Genomic DNA, 27,003 nt, shown 5'->3' with positions numbered 1-27,003 from the left:
AGAGGGAACAGGCAAGCGATTGGCTGCGGTGGCGGAGGAGGGGCGAACGGTGGAGAAGGAGGCGGGCTAAGGCGGCAGGGCGGGGCTTGGGTGGTGCGGAACGGCCGCGGTGGCGTCTGCGGCCTGCCGGACTTACTGGGCGCGTGGTGCGGAGGGATACGGCGGCCGGCGTTGGAGCAGGGGGAGGGCGGAGGAGGCGAAGAAGAGGGACGCTCTGCTGACGTGAGCACGCCGGGCGGGGACTCGGACCCTCCGCGTAGGAACGGGCTCGCCCCGGCCGGGGAAAGGGGGGGTGGGGAGGGGCGTGAATCGATGGCGTTCTTCGTCGTGCGGAGGAAAGATAACCGTGATCCTGACGGGCAAGTGCCCTCCGCCAATGCGGAGGAAGGGCTTGTGCGGACCCCACGGCGATTGGCCGGCGGGCGGAGAGGGAGGGGCATGAGCGCGCGACGGGGCTCGCCTGGGCCGGCTGGGCGGGGCAGCGTTGGGGGAGGGGTGCAGGCGGTGACCCGCCCCTCCGTGCCATACCCCCCCCCGGCTCCTCCGTGCAGGGCTGGCCCGGCAACATGGCCTCGGACCTGGAGAGCCTCAACCCTAGCGCGCGGATCATGACCTTCCGCCCCACCATGGAGGAGTTCCGGGACTTCAGCCGTTACATCGCTTACGTGGAGTCTCAGGGCGCCCACCGCGCCGGGCTGGCCAAGGTGCGAACCCTAATCCCCCTTCACCTCTCCAGTTCTCTCCCGGGCGGAGGAGGCCGCGTCGTCTGGCCACGGTCCGCGCTCCGGCCTCGGCCCTCTGCCACCCAGTGGGGCCGGGCCGCGCCGCGCCGCACCGCCTCCGCCCTTTGTTTACTTCGGCGTGCCTCGGCCCGGGGCTTTCAGCCTGGCCGGCCCGAGTTAGGTGCCTTCCCCGGTACGCTGGACGGTGAACAGCTGCGCTTTGCTTCCCGCAGATTGTCCCTCCGAAGGAGTGGAAGCCTCGGCGGTGCTACGATGACATCGACGAGCTGGTCATCCCGGCGCCCATCCAGCAGGTGGTGACGGGGCAGTCCGGCCTCTTCACCCAGTACAACATTCAGAAGAAGGCCATGACGGTCCGCGAGTTCAGGAGGATCGCCAACAGCGACAAGTACGTCCGCGTCTCCGGGCAGGGAGTCACTGCGGGAGTTCGGGTTGCCCGGATTCCCCTGGGCTAGGCCCTTACTGCGGTCTGGTGCCGGACCGAGGCGTGATTGTAACGCCCTGAGCAGCTGAGGTGTGCTGGTAAAGCTGGCCTGTGGCTTGTGTGATCTGGCAAGAGGATGTGGAGTGACGGCAGAACTTTTTGTTAATTGCTGCGGGTTCCTATCTGCCCGTCCCCTATATTCAGACTATCGAAATATTTACTGAGTAGAGAAATGAATGTTCTTGATATCGAAAAAGAGAGAGAAAAAAGGTCACTGCAAAAGAAGGTTAAGCAAAGGAGTGTTTGATAGAGCCGTTTCAAAATAGTTAGGAATGGCCAGCTGCAGTCTGCCCTCTGAAGCTTGTTTTGTCTTGTGAGAGCAGTACACGTCAGATACCTTAGTATTCTGTTTCTCTAATGCGAAAATTTAATGAAGATTACTTTTTTATGCTATATAGGTAATTGTCAGGGATACTTGCACACACACATATCTATATGGAAAGGGTGTTGGGGCATAAATGTGATCCCTTGGTGCTGCACAAAAAGGCCGGTATATAGTTAGCAGGGAAAGGACATAAAGACCAGATACTTTGTTGGTAAACTGAGCATGCTTGACCAGATTAATTGCAGGTGAGTCTGGAAATGTTTGTTACTTTTGCAGTGGCAGGAAACTTCGGGTTTTGTGGCTTTTTTCCCAAGTTGTCGTTTGTATCATTTCTGATTTTGACTAAATCCTTTCTTGCTAGGTAGTGGCAGCTAAAAAGTGAAATTGTTCTGACCCGAGGGAAGTGCACAAAGGAAAAATGAAAGTAAACTGAGAAATAGGGAAAGTAATTTTCTTCCTGATCCTTTGTTCCCAAGTCTCACAGGAGCATATCTGTGGCTGCTTCCATTGCTGTCCTGGAGTTAGGGTATGTGTTAGGTAATTTTGCCATGGCGTTACACCCATTCTGTCAGTGGTGAAAAATGTTAGGTTAGACTCTTCCTGTACCACACTGCGAAGCCTTCAGTATCTTTGTTGGTTTTTTCAGGTACTGCACGCCCCGCTACACAGACTTTGAAGACCTTGAACGAAAATACTGGAAGAACCTGACATTCAATGCCCCTATCTACGGTGCTGATGTTAATGGCACACTTTACGACAAGGTAAGAGGACTGGTTTGGTTTTCAAGAAACAATTATCCCTGGGTATTGCATTCTGTAAATATTTGTCTTACTTTTGATTCTTAACTTTCAGAGGGAGTTAATGATAGTTTTAGCAGAGTTCCAGCTTTGGGAGTAGGCAGAATAGAACTGCTGTTTATAACATCTCTGGTGTTTGTTACATCTCTCCATTTAACCCAGATAATTAAGGCTACTAGTAGTAGTGTTCTAAGGGACCTCTCTTAGCACTGCAGTGTGATCCAGTTCAGTTCAAGAAAGGAAAAAGTAGACTTGTGCAAGTGTGGCTTTTCTGCTGCTTTGTCCTGAATGGTGTATGAGAGTTGGAAGTGTAGGATCAGTGAACCTGCACCACTTTGGCATACCCTAGTGCGTGTATTTGTGTGGAACAGCTTTGTTAACTACAGACTGTGTTGGGGTGATAAACGTTAGAAAAAGGGATGCATTCTATTTGCTGGCCTACTAAGTTAGGGTGATTTAAGTGTTTCTGTTCAAGAGGGCTGAGACATCAGCTCAACTTGTACTGTGGTTCTCTGCTTTGTAAAGTCTCTAGCTTCCTGATGACTTGTCCTGCCTCATCCTTATGTTGGCTGATAGCTTTTTATTTCTCCATAGAGGTGGCCAGTAAACCCTCAGTACACATACCAGCATCATATTAAACTTGTTTTAGGTGAACTAGCGAATGGTTTGAACTGTGCCAGTAGATGGTTTGTCTTGATGTGCTGTTTCACAAGTGTCTGATACCTTTTGCAATTGTCATCGTAGTTGTGTGGTTCTGTCCTTCATAGTGCTTGTTTAACTTGGGGCTTGTGTTTTGCAGCACATAGATGTGTGGAATATTGGCAGATTGAACACGATCCTGGATATTGTGGAGAATGAAAGCGGCATAACCATCGAAGGAGTGAATACTCCTTACCTGTATTTTGGCATGTGGAAAACCTCCTTTGCCTGGCACACCGAGGACATGGATCTCTACAGTATTAATTACTTGCATTTTGGGGAGCCCAAATCATGGTAAGATATTCTAGGGAAGCTTCTAGGTGTAGAAAAACAATGCCATAAAATACTGGAGTCAAAGTCCTGAAGTTATGAGAGTTGACTAAAGGAATTACCACCCCTCTGATCTTGCACTGCAGTTGTACCTGATGACAAGAACACTGGAAACCAGTGAGGAGCTGCAAAGCAGTGTGTGTCCACAGTATCATTTGTTTGGCTGCCTTCTAGAAAGTCCATTTGTAGTCCTGATACAGAGTTCTTCAGAATTATAACACAGGGTGTACACTTCCTGCTGAAATAGGGTCAGAACTCGGAGAATGTGCTTATGATTTCCTCAAGCTCTAAAATGCCCATAGAGAGGTAGTAAGCCCATTGTCACACAGGTGCATGGGGAACAGACAGTTTTTGACATACTTGAGGTGTAGCTGTTTATCATAAAGCTAAAAACAGCATAGTGGACATCGCTGAGAGGTTCATCCAGTGTCTGTGCTTTCACAGTGGTTTTGAGGAAAGGCTCCTGAATTTTTCTCTAGCATGGCTTACATTTTAAAAGTGAATCATTCCCTTCTGTTCACAAATAAATGTCTCGAGCAACTTCAGTAATTGTTTCCATGGCACTCTTGTTGTAAACTAGTGGGTTTGGCTGCCTTTTAATGCAAGTTTGAAGTAAAAAAAAATAATAGCTAGTGCCTTGTGACCAGTGAACTACCCCATGCATTGACAATAGCATGGCAACACAAAACAGAGTAGTTCAGTCAGATAAATCTTTTGGCTATTGATTCTTTTACAGTAGTATGTGGAAGAAATTAACTTTACTGATACCTTCTTCATCTCATTTATTTAACAAGACGTTTAATCAAGAGTATAACATTCTATTCCAAGTGAAAGCAAGCTCAGGTAGTGAGTTTATTTATTGTAGTCAAACCAACTAGGAGTTGTGTGGTGCCTGTAAAGTTGTGTACAGAGAGAGAGGTGCACAGCCTGCAGCATCCGCTGTATGTTAAGGATGTGGCATTGCATCTGACTTAGTCCCATCTTGGTCTGAGCAGCAGGAAGAGCTGGCTCCTGTTTTCTCCCTTGCTGTGCTCTCCTTACATTTAGTATGCTAGCAATTGCACAGCTGTGAGCTGAGACAAGTCAGGAAGAGATCTTCCTTTCTTGCAGTTACTTTTTTGCTGCACGGATCTGCTAATTAAGTGGATGAAAGTTTTTACATCCTTGACTGTCTAAGCAAAAGTCAGTGGAGGACATGGTCAGCTTTTGGCTCTTGTTTGGTCTTGGAATAGAGAGCTGTAAGTCCTTGATAGAGGTTTTTAGTTTTATGTCACTGAGTTTTGAAAGACTGTAGAGATGGGGGATTTTCTTTTTTTAATAAAAGCAGTTCATGCCTTGGTGCCCATTTATGGTTTCCAGTCAGCCTGAGGTGGTGTCATGTCCCTTGAATGTAACAGACTTGTTTTTATGACTGCAGGTACTCTATCCCTCCAGAGCATGGGAAGCGACTGGAGAGACTTGCAAAAGGTAATCAAGCACTTCGTATCCTGCCTTTTGTGGAGGATGGGATGGACAGCCACAACAGGCTTCAGCTCTTTCAGAGTATGGCAGAGCACAGGCTGGCACAACTGAATTGATGATTTGCCTTTTAGAAGATTTTATTACTTCTCACTGTTTATAGTATGCACACAAGAGAAACATCCCATTACAAACAATGCAGTTGTAGTCATCTAACCTTTAATGAGACGAGTCTTTTTAACTATTGGTCATCAGAACTGGAAGGTTATAGCCAAGGGCATGCCCTTCTATGTGTGGTCTTTCTTACTCTCTTTCAAATTGTCTTGTGTTAAAGATAAATCTCCAGGAGTAGTCCTTTTTCTCCAGAGTGCAAGCTAGCACACTTCAAATAAGGTGGTCCATACTTGTAGGCCTAGGGGAAAATAGTATTTAGACAGTAACCTTTCCTGAAAATTACTGAAAAATTAATTCACAGCAGACTGGTAATATCTCTCCTTGCATTTATTTTATACAGGTTTCTTCCCAGGAAGTGCCCAAAGCTGTGAAGCGTTTCTGCGTCACAAGATGACTCTCATCTCTCCATCGATTCTGAAGAAATACGGCATCCCTTTTGATAAGGTGTAGAAAAGTGCTCTGAGACAGAAAAAAATCTGTCAAGGACTGTTAAAAACAAAGGCTCTGTCTCCTGAGAGATTTTTTTTCTTTGTTTTTAACTTAAAACTATGCACAACAGCTTGTCTTAGATTAACTTTACTGTTTAGCTGTGTATTCAGCAAAGAGAGATTATTGTTTTCTTGTTTCAGACTTGTCCTGTGCCAGCTTTCCTCAATAGAAAATAGGACTTGTTCCCTGCTATTTTTTTTTCCATTACATTTGATAACTTTGTAGATTAATAACTTGGTAGACTTCTGAGTTCTTCAGGTGATAACCTCCCACCCTCTCCTCTCCCCTTGGCCTCCCCACCTCCCAGCAGTGGAAGGCTGACTGAAAGTTTTACTTGAACGTCAACATCAAATGAAAACAGCAGTAAACTTCCAAGCTATGTGTGGATAGAAATTTTACTTTAACTTAGAAACTCTTCAGCCAAACCTGTTGGTAATACAGATAAAGACATTTATGACCTTCAGATAGTTTTTTTTGCAGAGTATTTAATGTATAACCACTTCTGTGCTATTTTAACTGGTGGTGTTTAAGTGAAAAAATTAGTGTTCCTTCCCAGTAAGTGTATACTTAAGTAGGAGAATAATGAAAGTAAGTACAGAGTATATCCATTGCAGCAAGTAACTCCAACCACCATCTGTGGGTGTGGGTTTCAGCTACAGTCCTTGCATGAGGGGAATGGGAATTCCTTTTGTTCAGACTCACCACGTAAACTCTTAGGTTGTGAGTAACAGTGTGCTGTCTCAATTGTCTCTAGGTGACACAGGAGGCTGGGGAGTTCATGATAACCTTTCCTTATAGCTACCATGCTGGCTTTAATCATGGCTTCAACTGTGCTGAATCTACCAACTTTGCTACTCTACGATGGATCGAGTACGGGAAGCAGTCTGTACTGGTAAGTGATCTGTAACCATCCTACTGCATACAAATAACCTAATGTTCTGCTGCCCATTAAGCTCCTAATGTTTGATGTAAAGGAGTTTATCCAGATATGGCGACAATGGAGGTTCTTGGAATCAATATGGCTGACCAATATGATCGGGTATTGATCCTTTATTGTTCCAGTATTGCAGGCCTATGGCTTAGGCCTATGGTGAAAGCATGGCACAGTAAAGCATGGAAGGAGAGGAGACAGGACAGGCAGAAAAAGAAGTGCGTAGCAAGGAAACTGCTACAATTTATATAACCTTGGGTGCCTTGTTGGCATGGACTATTAGTCCCCTATGAGTGACCACACATCACAGTATTGTAGATTATTGGTCCAGCTATGGATGATACGCGAGGTTTGTTGATGCAGGTGCATGTCCTGTTGTCCCGAGATAACTTACTATGTTTCTAGCTACCAGCGTCTTGTTTTAGTTACAGTGCTGCAGGCACAGCACTGTTTTGGCATACTGGTATCTGGCTCTGCACTTATGCTGAGCATGGCCTACCACCATGTCAGGCTCTCAGGCCTGCACTGCCAGATTGCTCAAACCGCTTGTGACTGGCGTTCCCACAAAGGAGTGCTTTGGCTATAGAAGATGTGATGTTTGCTTTCTGGTACAGGTAATGCTCTTCACAAGCTGTCTTAGTATCACAGTATCACCAAGGTTGGAAGAGACCTCAAAGATCGAGTCCAACCTGTCACCACAGACCTCATGCCACATCCAGTCCTCTCTTGAACACCTCCAGGGATGGTGACTCCACCACCTCCTGTTTCATGTCCTTATTTCAAGTATAGATGTCATGTAACTTGGTTTTCAGCTCTGTGTAGATCAGGTGAGGCTTCAAGGAAAAGCAGGGGACTAGTTGCCTTTCCAAAGATAAAAGAGTGTGCTTAGTGGTCAGAGTCTCTTGGTATTTTATCTGATATTATAACTACGACTTAACCATTTAGCCTGGAAGTATGCCTCTAGTGTCACCCAAAAAAGTATCTTGGCTGAACTGTACTTAGCACTGGTTAGGCCACACCTGGAGTCCTGTGTCCAGTTCTGGGCCCCTCAGTTTAGGAAAGATGCTGACTTGCTGGGACGTGTCCAGAGAAGGGCAACAAAGCTGGGGAGTGGTCGGGAGCACAAGCCCTATGAGGAGAGGCTGAGGGAGCTGGGGTTGCTTAGCCTGGAGAAGGGGAGGCTCAGAGGAGACCTGTCTAGAACTACCTGAAGGGAAGTTGTAGCCAGGTGGGGGTTGGTCTCTTCTCCTGGGTGGCCAGCACCAGAACAAGAGGACACAGTCTCAAGCTGCACCAGGGGAGGTTTAGGCTGGATGTTAAGAAGAAGTTCTTCACAGAAAGAGTGATTTGCCATTGGAATATGCTGCCCAGGGAGGTGGTGGAGTCACCATCAGTGGAGGTGTTTAGGAAGAGACTGGATGGGGCTCTTGGTGCCATAGTTTAGTAGATTAGATGGTGTTGGGTGATAGGTTGGACTTGATGATCTTGAAAGTCTTTTCCAACCTGGTGAATTCTATTCTATTCTATTAAACTGAACAGTTGCCTTACAAACCTGGGTTTTGCTTTCAGAAGTTACACTCAAGTGCATACTGAGAAGCACCAGCTGTAACTATGCCTGAATGAGTGGAACCTTTACTCCTCTGGGTAGGCTCATGTATGGCTCTGATCTTCTCATTACAGTCTCTGGTTTTGCTGGCTGTTTTTGTATGACCTCATTTTAATACAGGCAGCTTCTACCAGCAACTCTGTAAATAGGCTGGTGAACTTTCTTTCTTGGTTACTGTGGTAACACCTGGTTTTCTGTTTCATCATTTTTGCTGACTTCTCTGCCCAGTTTTTAGTAACTTAAGGTATGCCTTTTTGTTTTCCTGGAAAAGAATCTTGAGCGTTCTGAGGCTCAAGTTACGTGTAACTGGGAATTATTTTTTTCCCTTCAGTTAAGCTTCAGAAAGCAAATTGATACAGGAATGAAGAGCAGAATTGTTCCAAATGTGGCCTCACTTACATATTTTCTTGACTTCAGTGCTCTTGTCGGAAGGACATGGTGAAGATCTCCATGGATGTGTTTGTGAGGAAATACCAGCCAGACCGGTACAAGCTTTGGAAAGCGGGGAAGGACGTCACTGTCATCGACCATGCTCTTCCAACTCCAGAGGCAGCAGAGTTCCTTAAAGGAGATCTCATGCAAAAAGTCAAGAATGGGAAACAGTGTGTTGAGGAGATGGAAACAGGAGAGATGTGTAAAGAAGAGGCAGACGGGGATGAGGCAAAAAGGTAGCGCTTTATGTAGCCCTCTGCTTTTCTGTTGAATTACTAGGAATTTGACCTACTTCTGATTGCAGGTTTGCCACTGTGGTAGGGCAGCAGCAGTCATAGGTAACAATCTTTTCTTGAGCATAGAGGTTAATTTTTTGTTTTGTTTGTTGTTTTTTTTAAACTGAGTCCACACTGGTGGTAGTCGGTGGTAGACAGTAAATGTACCAGCTTGGGAGGAGTTTTTTCATCTTTGGACAGATGTCCAAAGCCTGGATTGGAAGTGTGCACTGTACCCTTCAAGGCCAGGAGAGAAAGGGGTCATGGGGCAGAACTTGCCCAATTCCAGTACTATCAGTGCTGCAAGCTGTGAGTTCAGTGTGCAGTTCCTGGTTGCCAAAGGTGGACAAGCTAATCATAGTTTTGCAGTTGATGTTTTTTCAGACAGTGTCAGCTACTAAAGTTGTCTCTTTTTTGGCTGTGTTTGGATTTTGTGGGGTTTTAGGATTTTTTTTGTTTGTTTAAGATAAAGAATACCTGGCTAAAACATAGCTGCCTGATACCTGATTGACAGATGCTGAGGAGCCGTCCCTAAGGACTGCTGATTCTGCTTCTGTAAAAAAAAGCACTTCAGAAAACTTGAACTTACTTGGCTTGTCAGATGCTGTCTCATAAAACACTGATCCCAGCCAGGCTGTATTTTGTGCAGCCAGCCAGAAATTCAACACACTTATGTATTTGGTAACCTGACATACAGCTTTGTTTCCTGCAGCATCCCCAAGCATCGCATAGGAACCAAAAGGCACAGGGTCTGCCTCGAAGTTCCTCAGGAGGTGAGTGAGAGCGAGGCCTTCCCCAAGGAGGAGCTGAGCTCCACACAGTATGAAGCAGACGTGGCGCAGCCTCGTGAGAGACCCTTGAGTCAGCCTGTGCAGCAAAGTGGACAAAGGCTCAAGCTTGCAGGTAACTTGTCAAGCTTTATAGTGGTACAAGAGGACAGAGTATTGTTCTTCAGGGAGAGAAGTTGATAGAGCTGAATCTGGGGCACTCTTTTTCATATGCTGGTAGTCAGTGGAATGCAGTCATATCCCCAAAAAAAGCAGACACTAGTTTCAGACCCATGCAAGCAGTTAGAAATTTACTGTCACGAGACTTTAGATTACCATTTAATGTTTCTAGACCAAAGAGTGCATCTAGAGCAGTTTCAGGTTAAATGTCAGTTAAATTTGTCTGACGCTTTTGCTGCTTGTTTGAGTGAAAGAAATAACCACAGCTTGAGTTACTAGTTGTTGTGGGCTGCCTGTGGATAACTTTCAAATGAGAATTATATCAAAAAAACCTCCACATTGTGGTTGAGATCATCAAATGCAGCTACTTCACTGACTGACCAGGTTGGTCATGAGGATGCTGCTTTTCAGCTGAGTTAAAGGGGACAGGAATTATTGTATGAGTCTTTCTTAGGAAATTGATGTTGCTTGGTTTTGATTTTGGCTGTTTATTTTGCTTGCTAATATACAAAAATGTCATCTGAGGTCCTCTGTATCCCTGTTGTGACCTCTTTATGGAAACTGCGTAGTAAAACATGCACACTTCCTGGAAGCATGGATCTGGTATGCTGTATAAATGTTCTACTTGTAATTTTTGTAATAAGTAGTCTGGAGGAAAAATTAATATGGTTTGTATTGCATCAGTTATCCTTGATTGTAAGGGTGGAGCAAAGGGCCTATGGAGCAGTATAAAAACAGGGTAACTAGATGTGATGCCTCCCTCTAGTATTCTGCTTTCCAGCCCTTGGCAGCCTGTATTTAATAATCTGTTGGTTAGTGGGGTTTTATTTGTCTTCCATTAAGTCTCCCATGAACTCTTGTAACCTCTTAGCCACAGGATCACGTGGCCAGGAGTTTGGTTTAGCTACACTGCATAAAGGATCATCTCTTGTTTGTTTATTTTGAACTCACCCTCTGCTGGCTTTGTTTGATAGACTCTAGTTCTTGTACTGAAAGAGGTAAAGAGCAGATGCTTTTATTCTCTCTCTAAAAGCCACTTGTGATTTTATAGGTGTTTGAATCAATGATCTACTCTTTATATCTTTTAATGTTGCTATCTTTTTTGTGTAGTGGTTTGCTTTTCTGTTTGGCTTTGTGCAAGTGCTTGCACAAATGTTCTCTCTGCTGCTCAGACTTTAGAAAGAGTCTGTCTATCCTTTCTTCTAGATCGTGTGGACACGGCCAAATTTGAAGAACTGAAGACAGTGAAGCTTGAGGAGGAGGAAGAGGAAGAACAAGAAGCAGCTGCATTGGATCTCTCCATTTCACATGCTTCAAATTCCAGTTCAGTGTTGCCAACTTCAAAGCAGAGTGCAGCATCCAGCGTTCAGTCCAGCTCGCCTGCCCATTCTGGGTCCTCAGACTCCGAATCAGTTGATCTGTTGGCAAAACGAACTCTTCCCGGGCCAGCTCGAGTGCTTACAGTCCATAGCTACGCTAAAGGAGATGCCAGCGGATCCGACAATGAACAAGCTTCGGGAAAGAAAGCCAGTGCCACCAGCAGCGTGAATGAGCAAGAACTGGCAGAGGTATGAATGGCAAGAGTACTGAAATCTTAAGGGCTGTGTTACATGGTCATGGACTTGCTGTGACAAAACTTCTTATCTGTGCAGATTACATTTTCATTCCGTTGGTGTTTGCTTAGCAGGTTGCTTCGATGTTAATGTGTTTTTTAATAGCTATGCTGTTGCTAAACAAACAAGAATTAAGAGGAAAGTCTTACACTCTTACCTCTTCTAGAAGGCAAGGAGATCTCTTGTTTTGAGCACTTCTTTAAGTAATATAAGTGCTTGAAGGGAAAGGGTTTCTTAGTGATTTTGACATGGTAGTGTTACAGGCTGATTCAGCTCCCTGTATTGTAATAGACACCTATTTGTATCTAATGCATCTAGTTCAGACCAGCCTTTATTACTAGCACATTCATATCTTTGAGGGACTTTTTAGTATAAAAACACATGCAAGTATCCATCTGTGTGTCCTTTCTGAAAAAGGACATGATGAAACAAAAATTACTGATTGGGAGAATGTACATCTGAGTGGTGAAGAAATGCCAATTGTCTATTGTTAGACAACCCAAGAGAAGGCTCTAATAATTAAAATCCTGCTTGCTGAGATCTTTCCAAATTATTTTACCTCCCTCTTTAAAATCTCTGTTTAGAGCATGGGAGGCCAGTCATGATTATGTCTTAGAAATTCAGGAATTGCAGAAACAGAGCAGCAAATGGCAAATCTGTTGATTAAGTATATTGAAACTGAGAGTTCTCATGGATATTTAAACTAAAGGAAGTCTGTTGCTGATACTGGTGTCTCCACTGTATGCTTCATAGAGGGGAAAAGGTGAAATTTTCAGTAGGTGGAGATCATTATCCCCAGTATGATGTATTTCAAAACAATTTTTTCCATCAGATGGCAACTGGGAAGGACAATTTCCATTTGAATAAAAGCACTTCCGTTTCTCAGAGTCTTGTATCCAAGCCTACATAGGAGATCAGGGGTAATGATTATTGTGCTCTCTTTTGCCTTATGAAAAGAAGAACGTTTTTTAAAGTGTAAGTTGCATTCTGCTCCTGAAGGAATAACAGATTTTTCAAAAACTAAAAGAGGAGGAGGGTTCTTACCTGCTGAATGACTTCCTGGGCTGTTAGAAGCATTGCCTTGCTTGTCAGGTTAGTAGGAACTCTGTCAGTGTGTCAGTTGTGTTTACATAAGAGAAGAGGAAATCACTGTTGTAGTCTCGTTCTGTCAGCCTGTCTGGAAAGACAATGCAAGTAATAAGCAGACATAGTGAAAGTTTCCTTCATCTAAGCTAAGCCTTTTATTTCAAGATGGTAATGAACTCTGTAATGCCTTTTTTTTTAATTGCTACTGTTTTATTATTTGAATCACTATTTAATTTGGCATTTTTGAATTGGATTTCTCCAGCACGTGGGAGGTTTCTTACCATGGCTCTTCTATGCTGAACCATTCAATTTGTTTTTCTTTCTCTTGACACAATTCTTATAAACAGACTTGCATGAAAAGCTGCAATGGGACCTTTGGAAAGTCTCTATTCTAATGGCTCAACAGAGCTATTACACCTCTATCTGGTATTCCCTAGCAGAAATGCTGCAAGTAGTTCTTTCAAAAACAGCTGAATTTAATTAGAAATAATCATGGAAGTAAGCATGCCTTTTCATAGAATCAATAAGGTTGGAAAAGACCTCAGAGATCGAGTCTTAACCTGTCACCCAACACCTCATGACTAACAAAGCCATGGCACCAAGTGCCACATCCAATCCCCTCTTGAACACCTCCAGGGATGGTGACTCCACCACCTTCCTGGGCAGCCCATTCCAATGGCCAGTAACTCTTTCTGTGAAGAACTTTCTCCTCACCTCAAGCCTAAACTAACCCTGGTGCAGCTTGAGACTGTGTCCTCTTGGTCTGGTGCTGGTTGCCTAGGAGAAGAGACCAGCTCCCACCTGTCTACAACCTCCATGTAGTTTTGTGGAGGTTTCTCTAAGTTCAAAATAAATTGCTTTAAAAAACATTATGAAATGGGCTTGTGCTAATTGCCTTTTCTTTGACTGTGCTAATTCTCCTTGTCCAGGTAGCAAAGGAGTACATAAGGTCAATGAAGGAGAGTAAGAAGTCCAAAGGTCGTCGCCAGCCATTGAGCAAGCTCCCACGCCATCACCCACTCTTGGTTAAAGACTGCATTAGTGATGATGGTAAGTAAGCCTTGTGCTCTTTGGGAAACTGGAGAGAGGGTCTCAGCCTCTCTGGACAGTGTAGGGTATTCCCTTAAGTAACCGGCCTTAAGCACAGGTCAATAAGTGACCTCTCTGCATCCTAGACAGTTGGTTATCTCCCTTTCTGTTTTTTTTTTTGTGCTTGCATCATTAAACTTCTCTCTGGAATGGTATCTTCTTTCTTTTCTGTTCTGTTGTTTGGAGTTACAGCTCTGAAAGGAAAATTAAACCAATACCAGAGGCTGTTGCATAATTGCTTGCCTTAGAGCATTTCAGGAAGGGATGGAAATATCAATCATTTCTTAAAAACAAAACCAAACAACATCACATTCTTTGGCTGACAGCCTGAGTCCTGATGTATTTTTGAGCTTGTGCTGTTCTCACTCAATAAGCCTATTTTATGTGCACAGTTGCCTGATTAGTAGAAACCCTTTGAAAAGGAGACAGCGTTTACTGGCTTCTGTCACCTTTCTGTCAATTTGATTTCTGGCAGTCTTTCATAACTTCTTGGGAGACACATTTTCATTTGCAAGAAGGCTATCTTGAAAGGTCACATAACACATAATCCCAGAGTTAATTTATCTCTTATCACAGAGACATCAGAGCAACTAACTCCTGAAGAAGAGGCTGAGGAGACAGAAGCATGGGCCAAGCCACTTAGCCAGCTGTGGCAGAATCGACCTCCAAATTTTGAAGCAGAAAAAGAATACAATCAGACCATGGCTCAGCAGTCTCCTTACTGTGCTGTGTGCATGCTCTTCCAGACATACCAGGTATGTAGACCAAGGTCTGTTAATGATACCATAGAGATAGTTGGATAGGTTGCTGCTGTGATGCATAGTCTTCAAAATGTCGTTTTGTGTGTTACCAGTTAACAGAAGCTGTGTCAGTGTTGCAGTCTTCCCAAGGAATTGCTCCTGGAGAGCACAATTGGGTGAACCTCAGCACAGCTGTGATGGACTGCCTGTGGGTTCCCAGGGGCTCGCTTGGCTGTTCAGCAGAAGTTTGTGTTCTGGGGCTGTAGTTCAAACCACAGAATGGAACTTGAATGTTGCTGAAGCTGACTGTAAAACCTCAGCTCTCTTTTCCAGACTGACACCTTCACTTCTACACGTTTTCAAAACACTTAGAGCACATGGTCCTTGGAAAGCTGGCAAGGAAGAAAATCTTTTACTTTAAAAGATTTAGGGTTGTGTTTGTGGATGGCATAGACAGAAAACTGTCTTTTTGTGGAGTGTATCCATATTGACAGTGGCTATGCCACGTGAAAGTGTTCTTTAGCCAAGTGTGGCTGTAGCAATGGATAGCTTGGCATGGGTTGTAGAACCCCTTTGTGATGTTGACTGGAATGCTTAGGCAGGAGTCCCACACTGATACTTATTTTTTTGCTGTGCATAAGGTGTGTAATTTTAAGGTAGCTTGGATAATAGTCTGATTGTATCTTCAACCTGCAACTTGCAGATAGTTTCCCATATGCTAGGAGTATGTGATTCATTTAAGATTACTGTATGATTATGATGGCACTAGAAACAGATTTGCCACAGTTCTGCAAATAAAAAACTCAAGTTTGGGGGTTTTTTTGAGTGTTTATACTGCAAATATGTTTTCATGAAAATCATAGATTGTAGTTTCTGGTCAATCTTGTTATTTCTGTTTGAGAGAAGATTCTTGTTTGGCCTGGAAAATGCTACACAGAAGCTGCATAGTACCTGGGGATTTCGCTAGTGCTGACGGAGTACAAAGTTAACAATTTGAGGATAGCTCAGGTCCCACTAGATTCTTTCTTGAGTTAAAAATGCTATCAAGCAGAAAACTCCTAGCTGCAGGTTTTCAAATGTCTGTCTGCAGCAGGCAGTGAAGCAGAAAATTCCAAGATTCGAGCTGTGGTTAGGGTCTTTGTTCCTACTTCAGAAAGCCTATAGCAAGTCTGGGAACTCCCTTCAGTTACATTCAACTAAATTGGCACAAAGTGCCAGACAAATACTCACTTTTCCCTTGTGAAGGAGAAAAGTATCTAGCTGCTTGGGGTGGAGGGGGAAAGTCACACTTTCTTCAACTTTGTTGCAGATTTTCTTCATCCTTTTAGTCTTCTGCTTGATGTGTAATTGCTCTGTGTAATCAGTTAAGTTTTACAGAACCTGAATAAACAGGGCTTGTTGAAAGCATGCCAGTTTCTTTCCAGCTGTGATCCTTACATGGACTTCTTTCTCCTGCCTTTTGATGCGCTGCAGGAGGCGCAGTGGAGCACAGCTCCATTCTGCTGCTGCAGGTTCTGCTAATAATATTTTTATCAGATTAGGCAAGCCAATTTTGTGATGGCCTATGAGGTACAAAAAAATTGGTTTGAAACATTTCTTCAAAGAGAAATACTTGTCTCTGCTTAGGTGTTAGGAAGGGTAATTTGAAGGGAAGCATATCTCTGTAAATTTGATATGTAATTGCTGTTTGGTTTGACATGGGTTTAGATGAATAAATTATAAAGGATTGCCTACAAGTCTCCTGAGCTTTAACCGGGGAACTGCATTTTTGATCTGCTCATTTCCCAGGAACAAAGTAGTTTCAAAGTCCATTAGACTTGTTCAGAAACTGCACTGGGTAAAAATAATGGGGGTTGCTCTAGGTATCCCTTGTGTGTGATCATAGCCCTCCCATGCTGAGGTAAAATAAATGTGCAATGTTGGATAGCCTTGATGGGGTGCAGGGGGATGCAGCAGAGGTGTTGCCTGCAGTGGTCCTGCTGATTCCATCTCTTCTGTCAGAAGATACTCAGTTTGATTGTGTATCTTGTTGCTTATTAGAGTGATGTATTTCAGACCTTGTTTTCAGCTGTTTGGCTACTGCAACTTCAGAATGACATTTTCTACCCAAAGACATTAGAAGCTAACTATATTTTCACCTAACCTACTAACACTTCAATCTTTCAATACCTTCATTCTTTCTTTAAGGTGGATTTATGTGTGGAATAATAGGTGAGTAAAGATGATGTGAGACAGTTTTACTTGAGAAAATTCAATTTCTCTGTTCATGCCTTGTAGGCAGAGTGTGGAGGCAGCAGTCAGAACTCTGGAGAAGCTCCAGCTGCTGTGGATGGGAAGATCCGAACCAAACCCCTGATTCCTGAAATGTGCTTTACTGCAACTGGCTGCAGCACTGACCTCAATCTTTCAACCCCCTACTTAGAGGAAGATGGAACGAGTGTACTCATCACATGCAAGAACTGCCATGTCTGTGTTCATGCAAGTGAGTTCCTCCAGACTTAACCTTAACTAAACTCTGTTCTCTGTAGTAAGTCTCTACATCATAGCAAGCCTCTACCAGTCTGTTTAATTTACAAATACACCAAGTCCAGCTCTTGTCTGAACAATATATGTTGGAGTGCTGGCCATTGGAGTATGGAGTTGACTGCATGGGTATCTTTATATACACAGTATCATCCTGAGGCTCGTTCATTTTAATTCCTGCTTTATTTCTGGGCTGTAGAGGAATGAGTCTGAGTTCTGGTAAGATTTTAAGTGAGATATGTCTGTTCTAGGTTGTTATGGTGTATCCCCTGACAAGGCTACTGAAGACTGGATGTGCTCCAGGTGTACAGAAAATGCCTTAGAAGAGGTAAAGTTTCTCATGAGAGTCTCACAGATGGAATCTGGTACATGTAGGAACTTGGTTATGAAGTTCATTTCTGTGGTGTTACATACTTGTCTTCTTCTGTGAGGATAAGATAATTTAGAGAATGTTTAGAAATCAGTCTCTTGTGTTTTGGTGCTTTTTAAGCCATAATGATATAATCCTTTTAAATAGTGCAAAGCTGATGAGTTCACTTGGGTTTCAAGGTGTGCTGCATGAATGTGGGAATAGCTCGTGTCATCTGTCTTAATTTTGTGGTTGCTACTATTTCTAAAGCAAAATAACTTCTGTCACTAGCAAGGGAGATGTGCATATATGAAGAAGGCAAGAAGAATGGGATTTCCCTGAAAAAGCTGTGTAGACTCTAGATCAGTGGAATGGGTCAGCCTTTTGAATCCTATTTGCTGATGTTTGTTCCAGGTCCTTTTACACATGCTCAGAGGATACGGGGCATTGCAGTCATAAAAAAAGCCTAACAAGTTAAACAAGTCTGGAGTAGAAGGGCTGTGTGCCTCCAGCAGACTTGTGGTCTGTATTTGTTGCCCTAAGGGTGGCAGCTTTGGAGAGCTGAAGGGCTGATCTGTACAAAGTAGATAGTTCTGTTCTTACAGTGAAACCATTTTCTTCCCCTGGATGTGTGTGTTGAGGAGGAAGTTAGGAAGCATGTGTACAGCTCTGGACTTCACTCTTTCAGCTAATGCTTGCTTTCTTGTGCTAGGACTGCTGTTTGTGTTCATTACGAGGAGGAGCACTGCAGAGAGCCAATGATGACAAGTGAGTGTTCCAGATGTTTTGATCGTAAGGGAGACTCAATTCCTAAGTAGCTGAGAATAAGCTAGTAAAGCCAGTAACAGAGTGACCAGCAACCACCTTCAATACTTTGTGTTACTAGGGGTGCTGCAGTAAAGTATGTTCATTGTGTTCACGTGCAGCAATCATCATCTGTTCAGGTCTTGCCCTCATTCTGTTGACAGCACCTATTAATTTCTTTGCATTTTATAAGTGCAGACATGTAAAGTGCAAAGGTATAGCATATCACATAAGGTTCTTGGGCAGGTAACATCTTTCAGTACTTCATCACAGAGGATTTTGATTTCCTCCATGTAATGTGTGGTGGCATCAGAGACAAATGACAGCCACAGCTTTAAGTAGCACAACATAGCAAAATTCAGGGTACCTCTGCAACAGCTGCATGCAGCTGCCTTTCCTGCATCCTTTGGTGTGGTGGATTGTCTAAAGCTCTTTGATGCAAAATGGCAGTGAGACAGACTTGTAACACCATGAAGTTACTGAAACTTGACCTCTAGACATTTTGTGGACATCATACGGAGCCTCAACCATTTGGTCAGTGTCTCATAAGCAATTCAGTGGTGACTGAACAGTTGCTGTCAGGTTTGTGAAGAAATAGACGTATCAGGTGAGCTTTATGCAGCCAGCACAAGCCACACTGAATGGCTCTTCAGTTAAGCCTGTTACTAGTAGATTGGAAGTGTGAAGAAGTCTTATATTTGCCCTACGTGTTCCCTGTTACTAGCAGTAGAAAAGAAGATTCTCCACCTGTTTATCCTGCTTTATACAGCAAACTTGAACAGAATTGGATTTACTTAAACTCCAAAGCATCCCCTGTCAGCCCAATGCATATTAACTTTGTTTTCTCTTCTCCCCTTCCTGACAGGTGGGTTCATGTGATGTGTGCTGTGGGTGTACTGGAGGCAAAATTTGTGAACATTGCAGAGCGGAGTCCTGTAGACGTCGGCAAAATTCCCCTGCAACGTTTCAGACTGGTAAGGATCACCTGTGCTTCACTGGTGGAGTTTCAAAGTGTCTCTCCAGTCTATTCAGAACCTGAGAGACTTTGCTTAAACCTTTAAACACGAGTTACCTCTCCAGATTGAACAACGTAGTTGTCTCTGTTCTTTGTATAGGAAATGCCAGTTGTCCCTGTTGCTGTTTTTGAACATTTCCCTGTTCTGTTATGTTTATTTAGATGAGGAGCCAGCAAGGGGGGCACAGTTTTCAGTATGTGGTAAATGACATTTATACAGCGGTGTAATAGTGATACTTGTTTTGTTTGTTCTGTTTCTAATCCCCAGTGTTTAACTTGCCTTAGTGACTGCTGCTGAGCACTGAGATGCTTCGGGGTGTGCAAGGCATTTGTGTAATGGTTGAATGTCTTCAGCAAGAAAACAACTGTAACTTAACCTTAGAGCTCAGTGTGGGAGGGGAAAATTATTTTAACTGCTCTTTGCATATGTTGATCATTACAGATAACATTCTTCCCCTACAAGACCCCTTCAGGCCTGACCCAAGTGTGAATGTATCATTGGTAGTTGTGACAGGATTTTAACTGTTACTTTCGGGGTATTTGCCCCTGATTTTTATCTTGTTGCTTGTCTTTGTGTCACTTAATAGCCAAATACCGAAAGGCTGTGTTGACTCTGGAGCATTGTAGGCTCATTTAGTCCAGGATCACCTATTGCTGGCATCCTTGGGTCATGTGCTTTGTGCATGTTGAGCTGGTAGATACTTAATGTGTGGTTTTTGTCTATAGAGTTACTTGAAATTTATGAATTACTGCCTTGAAACCTAGAACTGGTAGCCTGCTGCTGCTGCTTAATCAGAAAGTAGCAGTGCTCTTACAGAGTAAATGGCACAGTATAAGACTTTCAGACCAGCTAGCCTATTGTGGGGGTAAAAGGTGGTGCCAACCAATAACCTCTAGTTTGCTGTCCCCAGAAATGCATCTTTTGCAAGAAACGAAGAAAGAGAGTTGCAGGTTGCTGTGTACAGTGCTCACATGGTCGATGCCCCACGTCCTTTCATGTCAGCTGTGCCCAAGCAGCAGGGGTCATGATGCAGCCTGATGACTGGCCATTTGTTGTCTTTATTACCTGCTTCAGACATAAGACTCCATCTCAGGCAGAGGTAAGTATGTGATTCTCGGGATTTGAACTGCGGTATGTAGGAGGAACTGAAAAGTTCTAGACTGGGTGCTTTTTCTTAAAACTTCACTGAGAACTTGGCTCTCTGACAGTGTTCAGTGTTACCTCATGGTGTTAGTCTTGGATTCTGATCTCAACTTTGCTGCTGCTCTGAGTAATCTCAGTCAGGTTCTTTATTGTGCTCTGGGTTGCAGCCCAGAAGGACTGAGAGCTTTATATCCTCCTGTGGCTGCTGTAATGAGAAATTACAGTGAAGTTTATGCTGGGATACTTAATATGCAGGAGTTAGTGCTGAAACTCCAGCAGGCTGCAAGAGTGATCATAGAATTTCCTATTTAAGTCATTGATTGTTTATGAAGTTCCCATCTAGCCCTTGTAGCCATCAAAACCATAACAGTCTGTTAGAGAATATTTGCTCTAAAGGCTCGGCATTGCTCTAAAGAAGGACAGTGTCATCTTCCATATTAGGCTTTAAGCATTTGGAATTGCTGAGGCAGGACTATTCTGAAAGTGTTGCCGAGGGAGTCTTAGTTAGAATTACTCACCTGATCTAAAACATTCTGCTTCCTTGTCTGCCATCACTGGAGCTATGGTCCTCAACACATTGAGTTGTAGTGTAAAAAGTGATTGTTTTCTGTTCTCAGCGAGCTAAGGCTGCACTGCAGGATCTGTCACCAGGACAGATAGTCATCAGTAAGCACAAGAATGGTCGCTTCTATCAGTGTGAAGTGGTCAGCCTTGCAAAGGAAACTTTCTACGAGGTCAACTTCGATGATGGTTCCTTCAGTGATAACCTGTACCCAGAGGACATTGTGGTATGTTGTGCAGTGGGAGTCTGGCCCCAGTAGAGGGCACATAATGCAAGTCAGTTCTTGCTGCTGCAGAGCAGACACACAAGGGGATTTGGTAACTGTCCTACCTCTAGGTGTTGTGGCTGAAATGTGCTGCAAAATGACCTTAGGGGTGTTTTGTGAGATGGACTTAGGAACAGGTGTAACAGGGAATGCAGCTAATCTTTGATTGCTTAGCAGTGGTAGATCTGAAGGAACACTTGCTGGTACTTGTGCAACATTCCTGCATGAATTACTTGAAGTTGGGCCCACTGTTGGGATTTAAATACAAGTGACATGGATGTCTCAGCCTAGTTTTCCATCCCTAAAATAGAGTAATTGTTGGGGTGGTGTTGTGACTGGGATGGAGGCCCCCATGGTTTACTGAATCTTCACACAAGGCAGCTACTTACCCTTCTTGTCTCTTCCAACTTCCTCCCTTACACTATAGAGTCGAGACTGTCTTCAGTTGGGTCCCCCTGCTGAAGGGGAAGTTGTGCAGGTGAGATGGACAGATGGACAAGTTTACGGAGCCAAGTTTGTCGCATCACATGCCATCCAGATGTACCAGGTACAGAACTGTTGTCTGCAAGTTTATTACTCCTAACAGACTGATCATGTTAACAGGAGTGTTCTTAAAGCCAGCAGAACTGTAGAGGCTGTGTTCTAGGGGCTATATAGAGCTCATGTGAAGTGTCTTAAGTATTCTCATTGCTGGCAGCAATGCCAGATGCTTGTGTCAGTACCTGGAATTAAGAGTGTTTACTTACAGCTTTTCTTACAGCTGACTGTTCAAAAGTATCAGCATCTGAGAAATTGCTGGTCCACAATTACTCAGTGAACTCTGTTCTGTAGCTTCAACTACTGAAGATGTTCAGGTTGTCTTTTCTCTTAGGGAGGGGTCATTATGCCTTGCACACTTCCAAAGGGGTGAATGTTCACTGACCAGCCAGAGTGTCTTGAGAGTTGTCACAAGAATAACCCACCACTTACTGAGCTATTGTCACTGTTAAGGGATGGATGAGGTTTTGGTTAGTCTGTTGCGGTATGCATGCCTGCATATGTACCCTACAAAGTTCAGGTGGTACAAGATTATTTCATGAGCAGCCTCTCTGGGGAGAAGATGGTAGGTTCTGGGTAGCTCTGAGAGGTGGCCAACTTCTGAGACTTCCAGCAGAACTTCTGTTTTATTTCTAGGTGGAATTTGAAGATGGGTCTCAGCTGATGGTGAAAAGGGATGATGTGTATACTCTTGAAGAGGAGCTTCCTAAGAGAGTGAAGTCAAGGCTGGTAGGTAAACAGGGTGCAAACTTCCATTGAAGAAGCTTGTTTAACTTAATTTGCCCTTGAACAGCAATCTGAGAGTGTGGCAGCAAAAAATGATAATCTGATGTTCTCCTCAGTCATTGTGAAGCTTGCTAGTTGAGAAGGCTTTTGTAAAAGCAGAATTCTGTCTTGCTCCAGAGAGCCTTTAATTCTCTTTCTGCAGAGATGGGAGTTTATAGCATAGAGACAGAACTTGAATATCCCTTCCTGTCTCTATTCCTCAGTTTCATATCTGTTCCCATGTAATGAGAATGGCCAAGTTCCTTCACTCCTGGTAGGGTGGCATCAAGAGACCTGGCTTTTTTCTTTTATTTTGTCCCCCAAGTTCTAAAATAGGTAGGAAAGAACCTCTGCAGGTCTCTGCTCCAGGTATGTTCCAAGCAGAGGTAACTTTGAAGCCAGAGTTGCTCAGGGCTCTCAGCAGTCAAGTTTTGGTTATCCCCTTTGGATTCCTGTTCTGTTGCTTTATGCTTCCTGTTACAAAAAAATGCCCAACACTACAGACTGGGATATTTTTACAGCATGATCATACAGACCCTAATGCAGAGCCTGTTGGCAGGCACACAGGATGTTAGAGGTTTAAGAAAGAACAAATTGTAGCTCGCTCCTGTAACCAGGTGTTCAAACATGTCTGCTCCATAAGGTAAAAAAATGGTGCTAGACAGCTGGAATGTTGGGAGAGATGAGTGCATTTATTCCTTTAAGAAAATGATGGTGAACTTTAAAATTAGCTGCTCAATTAAATTTGACCCCTGTGATTCTTTAGCTCTCCAAGGACTGGTCACTTGAACTTATCTCCAGATTTACAAATCCAGCTTCTTAAATATTTTTGATGTGTTTGGACAGTTTTTGCAGAAGGCTGAATGTTGCCAGGTGTCCTGATTTGGTTGGCTCTTGTGGTAGGATACGGAGGCAGGTATTTGAGCTGTCTTCTGGTGACTAACTGGTGGGTTTTTCTTTTTCCTCTTAGTCAATAGCATCAGATATGCGCTTCACAGAGATCTTTGCAGAGAAGGAGGTCAGGCAAGAGAGGAAGAGACAAAGAGTGATCAATTCACGCTACCGTGAAGATTACATTGAACCTGCGTTGTACCGGGCCATCATGGAGTAAGCACTGCCTGTGGCAGAAGAAGAAGATGCCCACCTCCCCCCAAGGATTTAAATGCTCCAGTAACAACAGGCCATATTTTGGATGCTTCAAATCCAGGGTTTTTTTGTTTTGTTTATTAAGGAAGCTAAAAAGCTGTTGCTCTGCAGTAGCTGAAAGGCAGCTGTCGGATAGCGGAACAGATCCCATTTGCTGAAGCTGAAGTCTGCAGACTCCTGGTCTGAAGTTGAGTCCTTAGTGAATAAGCCAGCTTGGGGGTGTTGCTTTCATCTCGTCGAGCAGTCTTGCTTTTTTATTAAAGACAATTTTGAGAGGTGGCAAACTCTTTGGGGAGTTGTAGCCAGAAATCTTGGCAGCTGCAGAGTAGTATGGTCTGTCATTTTAACTCGAATAATGTTCCTGATTTTTGGGAGTGTCCCTGGTGATGGCACCTGGGCTTGAGCAGACAGTATTACTGGTGCTTGAAATTGAACCTCTTCTTATATTTATATCCATCTTTCTGTTGCAAGCAGCTTCAGTCTCTTGTTTCTCAGTACCTCCTTTCAGAGGGTTATGCTGTAGGCTGTTCAGATCCAAGCAGGCAGGAGGTACTTGTGTGAACAGATGAAATGTGAAGTCGAATCCTGTAGGACAAATTATTTAACCCTCCATTCAATACTTTTTTTTGTTTTGACTTACTTTAATCATAAGTTTAATAGTAGGTGCCTCAGAATCAATAGAACCTGTCTGGAGCCCTGTGCCGTGCAGCCTTCTAACAAGAGTAGGCATTCAGCTCCCAAAGAGTTTCTTCAGAGTTTCTCCCCACTCCCTCTAAGGCAATAATGACCAAAGGGACAGAGTCCTAAGTGTCCCTTCTTAAATCCCAAGCATCACAGTATTGGGGATAACAGGGCAGCAGTATCTGAAGCAGTGTGGTGCCTCTTCTGTGGCAGCACTGTCTGTTGTGTGGCTGCAGGCGTCTGCTTAGAACAGCTAATAGCAGGTCTGAGAAAGATAAAGCACGCACTGGACTATGTATTACTGAAAGGCTGTGCAGTGCTCTTCTGAAGCAGGGGTGCTGCTGTGTTGTTGTCCAGCAAAGGTCACCACAGCATTTTTAAGGAGTAATAGCAGGGCACGTCTCAGTTGTTGGAGAGAACTTTTTACCTCAGCAGCAGGAGGCTGAGGTAAGCTGTGCAGTAGGTGTACCCAGAAGATGCACTACTGTGTTCCTAGTAATTTCAGCATTACCACAGCACAGTGGGAGCCACCATGTGAATACATGTTCCTGCCCTATTCTGTAGGGAAGGAATGTTAGGCTGTTGAGCAGATTCCCCCCCCACTTTGTTGCATGAGGTGACTTTTCCTGCCGGAGAAAAGTTAACGGCTACGTGCTCTCCAGGAACAATTCAAGAGGAGAATTTTCTAGTGGAACAGACCTAATGCACCCTGCTTCTGCAGGGACGTGGCAATGTGTCTGCAAAGTCTGGATTTCTAATTCCTTTTTTTTCTTTCCTTTTGTTACCTAGGAAGGCTATAAACCAAATTCTCTGAACCACCCCCCACCCCGGTGCATCAATTTGTGATTAGCAATAAAACGCAGTGCTGTGTTGTGATACAACTCTTCATCAGAAAGGAAATGAGCTACAGTTTTTATAAAGCAAAATCTTACTTATCCCTACATTTTATAGGGTGAGGAGGCTGATGGGAGTAGCAGAGATTTGCACAACCACTGTTTTGCATAGATGTATTCTGTCTTCTTTTTTTTTGGTGGAGTACCTTGTTCATCAGTACTGGAAGGCTTAAATAGATTCTGAAAGGAGATAGTGGCTTTCCCTCGTGGCTTTGTTGGTTTGGTGTCTTGTTTTGTTTTCTTTTTCCCATGTCCAAAACTCCTGTCTCAGGGTATTACATCACTTTCTGAGGAATGGAATAGTTGGCTTGGAAAAACTAGGATCTGTTAGGACCAGAATTCAGTAGCTGCAGTTACTCTGGTCTAGGCAGTGGAAAGGAAATTGCACTTTGAGATCTTAGCTTGTATGTAAGCCTCTGTGAATTGATGTGCTGTGAGCAGACATGAAGAGGAGCTGACAGGGTCTTGACAAACTGTTCTGTCAGTGTATCTTAAGATTTGGCATTAACTTCCCAGAAGCTGAACGTTACCTGTATGTTACTGAAAGACATACTCTTCGTATCATTTGCCATTCTCCTTCCAGAGAAAAGGTGCCAGTGTTCAAGCTTTCTTCCCAGACTGCCACGTAACTTAAATGCACCATCTAGATGCCATGCTGCAAACACCTGGCTCAACAGCTTCATTCTGAAATGATGACCTAGTACGTAACATCTGGATTTGGTTGGAGTGCTGATCAACTGCAGCAGGTTTTGCCACCCACCTCTTAAAGTATTGAGTGACTTTCAAGGGCTCCTGTGCCTGGTGTTTGTTCTGGAAGAGGAGCTATGTTACAGAGCATTTTCTGTGGGCTCCAGATTTGCTCTTGTCAGTTGGCTGCACTGTGGTGGAAACTGCTGCCATCTCACACCCTGAGACAAAGGGGCCTTCCCCATTTTCCCATCGGCTCTTGTGCTGCATCATTCAAATGTGAGCATATTTAACCTATTGCAGTGACTGAACTGCCTTTTGGCTTCTCTCCATGAACTTAAAATGGGGGATCCTTATCTTTCAGGGGCTCTCTTATTTGACTTTGCAAAAACAGTTGGGTTTACGGCTTGAAGTATAACAGGTAGCAATAAAAGCTCTTTGCAGAGTAGCTGTCTCGAAGGTACACATGCTTTCTGTTACCTGTACTTTGATCTTGACTGAACATTTTCTCCAGTGGCTTTTCTTTTTTCTTTTTGGAATTGTATTTATCCCTGTTGCAGCATCATTCCAGTGAGGGCAAGGTGCTGCCAGGGTATCAGCTAGGCATTCTTGAATGTCTTCAGTAGGAAGTCACACTCAGTATGCCCCACAGGAACTTGGATGGCCCTTCATTAGGTCTCTTGCACGTAATGCTGCAGGCAGTAGACCTCCTCACTTCACTTCTCATGAAGCTTCCATCTGTGACTGGTTCAGGTTGGACCCATAAAAAGCATTTTTAGTATAAACAAATAGTGGCTTGTCCCTAGTTCAGGATGAGCTTGGCAAGCCAGTGATTACTTTTTTATAAGGTTTAAAAAGGTGACTGTATCCTCTGTAAAGCACCTGAATTGCAGTAATGTTTCTGCCTCTGGATGGACTTCTAGGAGACCTCTTCCTCGATCAGCAGACCCCTCAGATGACCAGAGACAATACCGTTTGTAGTAGGACTCATTCTCCTTGCTCTTTCTCTATCTTCCTAGTGTTTTGAGCTGGGTTGAACTGATTTCTGCACTTTGAGGAGCATAGCCACACCCCAAGGCTTCCAATGCACCTCTGTTCTTCCATTCTCTAACTGGGCTCCTGTCGTCCGACATGTCTGCAGTCATGCTTGGTTTTTTAATGCAAACATGGGATGAAATCAAGACTCTGGTAGCCTGTATGTTGTTTTCACTTTGTTCAAGTAATAAATCTAATTTCAAAATGCACAGTTTGTAGATTAATTTAAGAACTAAAGCAACATAACTTGGAAATTCTCATCATGCTTCGAATTTTTCTGTTAGTGTTAATCCTTTCTAATTCTCATCTCCTTAGTGCTTATCCAAGGAGTTCTTGGGTGTCTTTCAGAGGCTAAGCAGAGTTCTGTTATTTAAGGATT

General features: G+C 43.8%; 1 protein-coding gene across 1 annotated transcript; it reads left to right on the top strand.

Annotated features, from left to right (window-relative positions):
- The first annotated feature begins 88 nt into the window (after positions 1–88).
- Positions 89–26,112, top strand: KDM4A (lysine demethylase 4A). The gene is made up of 22 exons (XM_054165070.1): positions 89–222; positions 552–704; positions 956–1,131; positions 2,199–2,313; positions 3,149–3,342; positions 4,796–4,845; positions 5,351–5,454; positions 6,254–6,391; positions 8,454–8,704; positions 9,456–9,646; positions 10,897–11,258; positions 13,319–13,439; positions 14,055–14,233; positions 16,496–16,700; positions 16,993–17,069; positions 17,803–17,858; positions 18,760–18,868; positions 19,821–20,009; positions 20,671–20,841; positions 21,308–21,427; positions 22,054–22,146; positions 23,153–26,112. The coding sequence occupies exons 2-22, from the start codon at positions 567–569 to the stop codon at positions 23,291–23,293; spliced, it is 3,180 nt and encodes a 1,059-aa protein (XP_054021045.1). The 5' UTR covers positions 89–222; positions 552–566; the 3' UTR covers positions 23,294–26,112.
- The last annotated feature ends 891 nt before the right edge of the window (positions 26,113–27,003 follow it).

The sequence above is a fragment of the Dryobates pubescens genome, chromosome 11 (genome assembly GCF_014839835.1).
Source record: "Dryobates pubescens isolate bDryPub1 chromosome 11, bDryPub1.pri, whole genome shotgun sequence".
In the NCBI taxonomy this organism is placed as follows: Eukaryota; Metazoa; Chordata; class Aves; order Piciformes; family Picidae; genus Dryobates; species Dryobates pubescens.
The sequence above is the reverse complement of the archived record's forward strand: the minus strand, read 5'-3'. Positions and strand labels throughout refer to the sequence as shown.

What these genes read in the sequence shown, in the direction of transcription:
- KDM4A (XM_054165070.1), top strand. Translation starts at nt 567, where the DNA reads ATGGCCTCGGACCTGGAGAGCCTCAACCCTAGCGCGCGGATCATGACC. An exon ending in AGGATCGCCAACAGCGACAA is followed by an intron (nt 1,132 to 2,198) that starts GTACGTCCGCGT and finishes TGGTTTTTTCAG; the next exon opens with GTACTGCACGCCCCGCTACA. An exon ending in ATGGCACACTTTACGACAAG is followed by an intron (nt 2,314 to 3,148) that starts GTAAGAGGACTG and finishes TGTGTTTTGCAG; the next exon opens with CACATAGATGTGTGGAATAT.